Source organism: Arachis duranensis, chromosome 9 (genome assembly GCF_000817695.3).
Source record: "Arachis duranensis cultivar V14167 chromosome 9, aradu.V14167.gnm2.J7QH, whole genome shotgun sequence".
NCBI lineage: Eukaryota > Viridiplantae > Streptophyta > Magnoliopsida > Fabales > Fabaceae > Arachis > Arachis duranensis.
In genome coordinates, this window is record NC_029780.3 from 49,840,792 (window position 1) to 49,850,633 (window position 9,842).

Consider the following 9,842-nt stretch of genomic DNA (forward strand, 5'->3'; position numbering starts at 1 on the left):
TTGAAAATACATAAGTGAAAGGTTCAGGCCTGGCCGAATGGCTAGCCCCCCAAAACGTGATCAATAGTCTCCTCAGATGAAGAATAAAATAAAACTGAGACCAAAGATGTCTAATACAATAGTAAATTATCCTATTTATACTAGACTAGCTACTAGGGTTTACATGAGTAAGTAATTGATGCATAAATCCACTTCCGGGGCCCACTTGGTGTGTGTTTGGGCTGAGCTTGATCTATCCACGAGCCGAAGCTTCTTTTGGAGTTGAACGCCAAGTTGTAACGTGTTTTGGGCGTTCAACTCCGGGTCGTGACGTGTTTCTGGCGTTTGACTCCAGACAGCAACATGGAACTGGCGTTGAGCGCCAGTTTACGTCGTCAATTCCCGAATAAAGTATGGACTATTATATATTACCGGAAAGCTCTAGATGTCTACTTTCCAACGCTGTTTAGAGCGCGCCATTTGGAGTTTTGTAGCTCTAGATAATCCATTTTGAGTGCAGGGAGGTCAGATTCCAACAACATCAGCAGTCCTCTGTCAGCCTCCTATCAGTGTTTTGCTCAAGTCCCTCAATTTCAGCCAGAAATTACCTGAAATCACAGAAAAACACACAAACTCATAGTAAAGTGCAGAAATGTGAATTTAACATAAAAACTAATGAAAACATCATTAAAAGTAGCTTGAACTTACTAAAAACTACCTAAAAACAATGCCAAAAAGCGTATAAATTATCCGCTCATCAAGCTACAACCCCCTTGCTACTACCCACTCGACCCAGAGCCAGTGGAATAACCACTACTGCTGCTACTACCCAGGCGGGTGTTCAAAAGCTCAACCTGGAGCGAGTGGATTCACCACTACTGCCGCTACTACCCAGGTGTCACAATCTCTGACCTGGGACGAACCACAACCCTTGCTACTGCCAGGATATCAGAATATACATTCGTTCAGTTTAAAAGCAATCCTCATTGTTATCAAATCTCAAACATTAACCTGGAGCAAGCGGGACGAACCACCACCCTTACTACTACCCAGGTATCACAAATATGTTCATTCAAAACTCCAAAATTAAACTCATTTATCATAAACATTCTCATACCCGGAGCAAGTGGACAACGCCACTGCCTATTACCCGGGGTCACACATCACATTTCAACATTTTACATTATTATCCATTTAACACATTCATTCATTAATCATATATGCATTTATACTCAGCCATAATCAATAATGGCTTTGCCGTAACCCGGCAATAACTCAGCCATCCGGCTCATGGTTCAATCAAGAACCAACCATTTATCAATAAATACAGCCCTTCGGCTCATGGCATACATGGTACTTCCACCGTCATCCTCCATATCTCATATAATCATCTTTGATCATCATTGATCACAACTTTTTCCCTTGCTTCATTCGCAAGTTACCACATCCCCTAGCTCCTTCCTCATTGCTAGGCATATCATAAAGATTTAATACATAAGGGGTGAGATCGGAGGCTTAGAAGTATGAGATTTGGCTTTTAAAACTCAAAAATCAACCTTGGCATGAAAACAGGGCCACACGCATGCGTACTTCATGCGCACGCATGGATGGCCACAAAGCTCATCGACGCGTATGCGTCATACACGTGAACACGCGGATTGAAACACAGCCAGACGACGCGAACGCGTCAGTCACGCATACACGTGGGTGCATTTGCGCCCCAGGCACAAAATTGGCACAACTCTGTCACAACTCTCGGGAAAATGGCTGGGCTTTGGGTGCAGCGCATCGACGCACACGCGCACGCGTGGATAGTGCCTTCTTGAAGAACGACGCATACGCGTCAAGTGCGACTACGCATAGAGGGTCATTCTGCTAAAAATTTTAAGTTAAAAGCTGCAGAATTCACAGATTCAACCCCCAATCTTCCGACGAACATAACTTTCACCCGTTCTTCGAACGGCATGGACATCCTGGATTCAATTTCACTCCTAAACAAGTTTGGCACAAAACAGAAATCCGCAGTCCAAGTTATGTCCCGTCAAAGTATGCCCAAAAACCATGTTTTCACTCAAAACCGCAAAGTGCCATTTTCGAAACAAGCCATTTCCAACTCTTTTCAAAATCAACCAAAACATGCCAATTTCATCCCTTTTCTTTGAAATCAATCAAAGTATATCAAAATTGACATTAAGCCTCCTCAACTCATACACTAACACATTACCACAATTCACAAAAGCGCCATATAACCATTTTTACCAATTTCAAACAAATGGCTAAATTACAAACACATTAACATGTCATACATCCTTCCTCATCCCAATTTGTAACAATACTATTTCCAATCAATCATCATTATACATAATCAATATCATACTCACTATCACATGGTTTCACCCACAAATCAATCTTAATCATTTCTCAAGCATATATCACAACATACATATCTCTCATGCATCATCATACCATCAAAGCATCAATAATCATGATCACATATATGACCACATAACATACCTCAACCAAAACCAAACATACCTCATCTATACCACTTCACCCAAAATTACCAAATTCCACACTTCAACTCCTCAAACCTTATTATTCAATAACCAACCCAATCATTCATATATTCATTATTTGAAATTCATCCAATCACGTGTGTCATCATACAATGCACACATCAACTTACCTTCTTTACCTCTTTCCGGCCTCCGGCCCAAGATTCACGGCCTCCGGCCCAAGTTCACAATTTAAACGCATAAACCACAAATCAATACTCATTACCCAATACATCAAATTCCCAATACACCAAGCATACAAGGCCACACAATTCTCAACCTAATCATTAATTCACATTACATACCAACTATGCATATTAGCACCAACCATTTACACAATCCAAACTTAATCCTAGGGGCATCTAGCCTAGGAATTCTCATCACACCACATAGTACTTAAATAAAACTTAAACCGTACCTCTTGTAGCCAAACCAATTGAGCCTCTTCTATGGAAGTCTCTACCAACCCTTAGCTCCAAGCCTCACCAAAGCTCCACAAGCAACACCAACCTCCCAATTGTGCATCAAAATCACCAAATACACTAACATAACCAATTTCACATACATACATCAACCTAAGGCTCATAAAAATAACAAATCACAAGGGTTTGAGAACTTCTTACCTCAACCCATATGAAGTAGGGATAGAACCCACTTAGAATCCATGTTGGAGTATCCCTAAACACCCAAAATTATAAGATTTCAACACTAACTACCTAAAAACATGTAACAGTGGGGAATTTCGAAAATTGGACAGAGATGAATGGAATACTCACCACAAAACTTAGATAGAATTGTAGAAGATGAGAAGAGCGATGCGTGGCCGCAAACGGCTCGTCAATCAGAGCCCCGTAACTCAAGTTATGGTGGTTTAAAGATCAAAGAGAGTTAGTTTTTCTCTCTTCTCTTCTCTCTTCTCAATTCAGCGCCCCAACCTTTTCTTTTAGGGTAAAATGAGCTGAAATGCTCATAACTAATGTTTATATATGTTGGGTCTTGGGCCCACTTAGGCCCAGTTCACTTATTTTTTTCCGTTGGCCCAATTTTTGACCAAAACCTTTAAGATTAGCGCTCTAAATCGCACTTCAAATATTTCTACCTCCCCTAATTATAATTCCTCATTTCTTAATCTTATTTACTCATAATTAATTTTTTCAACTGCAGTACCATACAGGACTCAACCGGTATTGCCGGTCAAAATTCCACTGCGCGCTTTTACGCAGAAAACTATGTTTTCCGACTCGAAAAAATTCACTGAATCCAAATATCATATTTAAATCATCAAATTCCAATTGATTGATAATTGATAAGTAGTTTAATAATGCATTAAATATTGATTTTATATAACTATAATAAAGATATTTTTCTAAATTAGTATAATTATGCATTATTATTTAAATGCTATTTATAGTATAATTATAATAAAGATATTTTTATAAAATAAACTTAGAAGAGAATATAGTGCATTCATTTTGGCAGAAAAATGAATTCATGAAGAATCGACACCTCACTTTTATTAGTTGGGGAAAACCCAATTTTAGGATATTATATATTAATAATATATTAATATATTATATATAAATATATAAGTAGATAAGCAGATAAAAAGATATTTTTGTATGATATCTAAATATAAAATTATTTTTACTTTTCTATAAGATCTTTTAAAAAAAGATAACTTAAAAAAATATATTTTTTTAGAAACTCACCGAAACAAGTCAATAATTCCATCCAAAATAATTCGATATTCACTATTATTTATTCATCTAAATAATTTTAACATTGATACATTATTATTTTTAGATAAAAAAATTTAAAATATATTTTTTCTATTTCAAAAATTTAAAATTATAAAATTTATATGATTTTAAAATTTTTTAATTGTTAATTTTTTCAGTTATTAATTTTTTTTCAAAATTCTATTCTGATTTTAAATTTAAATTTTAATTAACTTGATAGAAACGTACGTCTAAAATCCACGAAAGATAAATAATAGGTAAATAAGATAAATAATAAGTAAATACCTCTCAAATTATACATTGATAAATAAGATATTTAGTTTTATTTATTTATAAAAAACTCCAAAAAAATAGCATGACATGTTGACTGCAACCGAAACAAGATTAGTTAAAAACTTAAAATTAGGGTTTTTATTTACGTTTTAAAATTTAAAATTTAAAAGAGAAAAGAAGAGGGATTTGTAAGGAAATAGAAAAAAAGGAAGGGTTAAAATTGGATTTTCAATTAAGATTGTTTTCTTTGTTGAAACTGATGGAGTTTCAAGACCCAAAAGTCCCAAACAATAGGGAGAAGTATTGTTCAAGCGTTGAAGACAAGTACGAAGTCAGAAAGAGATCTGATAGTAGAGTGAGGTTTGTTCTATTCTGTTTGGGAATTGAATAGAAAAGAGAATAGCTATGAGAAAAGGGAACAACTCTGGCAATTACCGAAACCCATGTCTCACTATGCACCAGCCTTGGGCATCTCTTCTCGTTTATGGCATCAAGCACGTCGAGGGCAGGTCCTGGCCTTCTCCCATCACTGGTAAGTAACTAACTAACATCTTTTTCTAAAAAGTTCTAATAAGTAAATTTATTATTGTGATTTTTTATTGTTAAGGTCGTCTCTGGATTCATGCTGCTAGTAAGGTCCCAGATGAGTCCACTATCAAAGCAATGGAGTACTTCTACAAAGAGATTTATGCCCTCAATGGCGTCACTGACATCAAGTTCCCTGAACACTACCCCGTTTCTAGGCTTCTTGGTATGCACCACCAGCACCGCAACAACCCCTTATTCTATGTAATAGGTTAAAGAACTGTCTGCACCTGCTCTTACAGGGTGTAAATGAGTGTTTTTTAGAGAATTCAGGAACCAACTTTTAGTTAGCTTATATTAGCCAATTTTAGGGTTTGGTTTATAATTTAGGATTATTGGTTCATGATTTAAGATCTAGAATTAAGAATTTAAGATAAACAAAGTAATTTTAAAAAAATTGGCTGATGTTGGCCGAAAAAGTTGGTTTCCTAACATTACTCTGTTTTATAATGCCATCCAATTAGATAGTGTCTTGTAAAACTTGTTTTGTCAAATATTTGGAATACAACCATGCTACATGTATCCAAAAATTCAGCACCATTCAGTGGTATACATATTTGGTGTTCAAGAAAAACTTTGATTATGGTGCTGTAAAAAAATTTGATGATTTTGCTATCATAAGTTTGATTATTTTATTATAATTAGTTTGATATTTTGATAGCTGATTATTTTATTGGAAAAATATGTGAGGCAACATGCTGCATGCATAAATATACAAAAATATATGATGACTGATTTGGTAGCTAATTTTTTGTTTCAATATAGCATTGTTGTTTGCCATATGACAGTACTTGATTGTTTATTAGTGTCAAACTTTCTTGAAACGATGGAGTGGCAGGACATAAAAATAAAATCCATATATTGTATTAGCTCAACTTTTATTTGAATTTTTTTTATCTCACACTTGATTGTTTGATGCAGGATGTGTCGAAGTTGTTGGCTGTTTAAAGCGTGAGGAGCTTGCTGGCTGGGACATGGTTCCTGAAGGGGTACTAACTACCAACCCCTTTTATTTAATTGAATTTGATTCAAAATTATTCTGATTATATTGAATAAGTTTATCACATTTTGCACTCAGGTAAGGCTAGAAGCACAAACTGATTACTGTTGGCTATGTGAACAACCACAGGTTGGTGCTGTTTTGTTATTGTTGTACTGTGCAATCCAGATAATTGTATAATAAAAAATTGATAACTGTTCTTTCTTTGCTCAACAATGTGTATTTTTCTCTGCTATTTATACAGAAATTGTTGATTCCTTTTGAGATGCGGGGATACCAAGGTGTTTATAACTTGGAGAGGAAGGTAATACTAATATGGTTTAAAATATCCATATAATTTCTGAGCTTTTTGTTTGAATGAAGGGAGATTGATTCTTATTTTTTTCCCTGCTTATTTGAAGATCCATGATGCTGCAGTTAGAGGTTTATCACCAGTGAAAGGTCCATTGCCAGTGAAATTTCCACTTCCAGATCCACGAGATATGTTTTCGTTAAAGCCAGGTTGTATTGCCACGCTTACTCCCAATGTAAAAGCAGCTGAAGTGGACAAATCATCAAGTATAAGCGCAGCCATAGCTGGGGCACGAGCAGCAGCTACTCAGTTCTCAAAGAAGGATCAGAATTCCCCTAGCACTTCTTGGAATAATACACATGAGGAGACAGAAAATGCAAGATCTTATAATTTACGATCACGGACAAGATCTATGCCAAAGAATAATGCATCACCCTCTGAATTAACTGACAAATTCAATAATGGGGCACTGCCATTGAGTCAAGAAGAGAACAGCAATTTTGACAAGAGTGAGGGAAGTAGTTCGGATAATCAATCATCTGTTGCTGATCTGCAGCCACCCACTAAGGTCTGCAATCTCTTACTATGTGTAATTGCTTTTGTTACTTTTGCACATCCGTAGCAACATGGAGGCTAGACCTATATGATCTCTTGCAAAACCCAAATCTCATGCCTAGTTATGTAATTACTCTTATTCTGTCATTAGTGAGTTTCTTTCAACAGAGAAAATGTTTAGATTTAGGTGCTGTTAAAGATTTTTTTTTAATTTTTTTTACATAAGGAAAAAGTTCTAAACAGTTTTTTTCCTCCTCCAAAATACTTTTCTATTTATCTCAGATTTATTTAGGCAGATACTTTAATTAATAATGCACGTTTTCCAACAGAAGAAAGTTCCAATAATTGAGCCATTGTATATAATACTTTTTTGCATAAATATCATTCTCATAATGAGGAATTTGATCAGGGGAGTCTGGAATACAGAGAGAAAAGCAATTGTGACAGGTATGAGGGAAGAAGTAAGGACAACCAATCTACTGGTACAGAATCTGATTCAAGACATTTTCCACGTCCACCATCTAAGGTATCCCTTTCTGTAAATTGATCAATATATATCTTTTATTTTGAACTGTTAAAATATATTAGCTTCAACTTGTAGTTACATGATTCGAGCAAAACATTGTGGAAATAATTGAAAAGAACAGAGAAGAAAGAACCTACCTTTCTTTTGGTGGAAGACTAAACGTAGTTTATATATTTTCTTTTTCAAAAGGGACAGTGCATAAATTATGCCTAGTATATGAACTTTGTGATGGAATTCTTGATAATCTACACCGAAGAGTGTCTATTTATTAGTTAAAGATACACTCTAATCATAGTGACGAAATTTAGCCTAATATAAAATCCACATAAAATCAATATGAAATGTATCCAGAAATTTTATAAACAGTACAGTAATGCTAGGTGAAGTAGGATACACCAAACGTTCTTCTTCTTCCTCCCTCCTTGATCTGCTTTCTTCTGGTTGCTGTTTTTTTTTTTGCATTTTTTGTTTCTTCTGTGTTGTTGTTGTTGTTTTGTTTCTTTTCTTCTTTTCCCTTCTTTTTCTTCTCCTCCCTTGGCGTGTTTCTTCTTCTTCTGTCATTTATATAGAATTTTTGTTTTTATCAAAATATTTCTGGCTTTTTTTTCCCAAAAATTTCTGTATTGATTTTTAAAAATTTTGGTTTTAAGAATTTTTTTCTGTTAATAAAAAAGAAAAAACATCAGTAACTTTTTGGAGACTTGGTTACAAAGATACTTGTTCACCCAATATTTATCTAATCCATAATATCCTAAATATATTCTAACACTTTGATGGTAGTATATCAATGGAATCAACATTAATATATTGTATACAGTTGCATCTTGGGATCAATTAACATTGTGGATGTTTGATTCTAATTCTAGAGTAGATTGTTTAATATATATTTTTTGGATTATGATAAACCAACTCGCAAAGCTGGTGTGAATTCTGTTTATTATAATATAAGTGATGTTGATTTCTTTCCACTTTAGTTTATACATCGATTAGACCATTACCTTTTTTGTGTCTCTGAATCTGAAAGCAAATTCAAGAAAATAGAAACACACCGCAATCTCAAATAAATAGATGTTCGATATCTTGTAGGACATGCTTAGTGAGGCTTTCTACGTGTGTGCAGTTAAACGAATATATTAGTCTTGTTTAAATTCGCTTGGCACTGGTCATTAAAACATTAAAACAATTCATACTTTACCATAACACAAGTCTGAAGTATCTATATCAGAGTCTTTTTACTTCTGATTTCTTAAATGCGACACAAATTTTGACGATGGACAACAGAAAATGGCAATAGCATATAATTGAACTAACTAGTACTTTTATCTTAATTGTTAGATTTTTGCAGCAGCATTGAAAAACCTGAAGCAATGATCATGGAGCATGAGTGAGGATTTGTAATTTGGTAAAATGGATGTTCTCATTGGATGCTAAAGTATGTAAGTCTGTATGTTTCAACGGTTTTATTTAATTCTTACGGGATTTAGGGTTTCTAGATTCATTTCTTGTTTCTAACAGAGCACGAGCGAAGTCTCGAAGGTACATAACATCGCAAGCAAGAACAACCACTTCAATGTATAACACCTTTGGTTGTTTTAGTAATTTTTGTTTTCAAGATTTTATGAAGAAAAAGTGAAAGCAATTAGATCATGTTTTTGTTTTTGTATTCGTCTATTTACTTTTTCTTTCACAAAATCCTGTTAAAAAAATGAAGACGAAAATAAAATCAGACAAACCTTAGGTATACAAAGCTCATGTTCTTGTATCATAAAGAAGGAAATTCTAGCATATAAAAGTGGCGTAGCGGGATTGAAATGTTGAGAAGATATTTGCATTTCCTGACCCTTAAGACCAAACATTTTGCAATGATGACCTTGAAGGTCATGCTATGCAAATATGAAATGCTATTCATTGTGTTGGATTTAAAATCGATGATTTGGGTCTTTGTTATAGGGGTTCACTTTTATGCAAATTTATGCTTTGGAAGTGCTATCAAACAAGAAGAAATACTTTTATGCTTCTAAGAGACAGTTAATGTATGTTCTAATAGCAACCATAACTACTCAGTTTTGTTTATAAGTTATAAATTATATGAAATATAAATACTGAATAATAATTGTTCTTTGAAAATGCATTAAATGGGTAGAGGAGCATGCTAATATTTCTCTAAAATAAACCAATCTTTCTTTTCTCTTTCCACAAAAACAGATAGGCAAAGTCGTATAAAGTAATTTCTAAATATCGTAATTCATGTAGGTAGTAAAGTGGGATGAGATTGCTGACATTATGACATAACACACCATCAGAATAATTCTTTAGTGGAACGATTGTGTCAATAACA

General features: G+C 34.4%; 1 protein-coding gene across 1 annotated transcript; it reads left to right on the forward strand.

Moving 5' to 3' along the window:
• The first annotated feature begins 4,820 nt into the window (after positions 1–4,820).
• Positions 4,821–9,151, forward strand: LOC107465540 (uncharacterized). Its single transcript, XM_016084519.3, has 8 exons — positions 4,821–5,078; positions 5,154–5,297; positions 6,053–6,120; positions 6,210–6,260; positions 6,376–6,435; positions 6,533–6,991; positions 7,388–7,504; positions 8,840–9,151. Exons 1-8 carry the CDS (start codon positions 4,952–4,954, stop codon positions 8,873–8,875), a joined length of 1,062 nt encoding a protein of 353 aa, XP_015940005.1. The 5' UTR covers positions 4,821–4,951; the 3' UTR covers positions 8,876–9,151.
• The last annotated feature ends 691 nt before the right edge of the window (positions 9,152–9,842 follow it).

Coding starts and splice junctions, on each gene's coding strand:
- LOC107465540 (XM_016084519.3), top strand. CDS start 4,952: ATGAGAAAAGGGAACAACTCTGGCAATTACCGAAACCCATGTCTCACT. Junction 5,079..5,153: donor CTGGCCTTCTCCCATCACTG/GTAAGTAACTAA, acceptor TTTATTGTTAAG/GTCGTCTCTGGATTCATGCT. Junction 6,261..6,375: donor GGCTATGTGAACAACCACAG/GTTGGTGCTGTT, acceptor CTATTTATACAG/AAATTGTTGATTCCTTTTGA.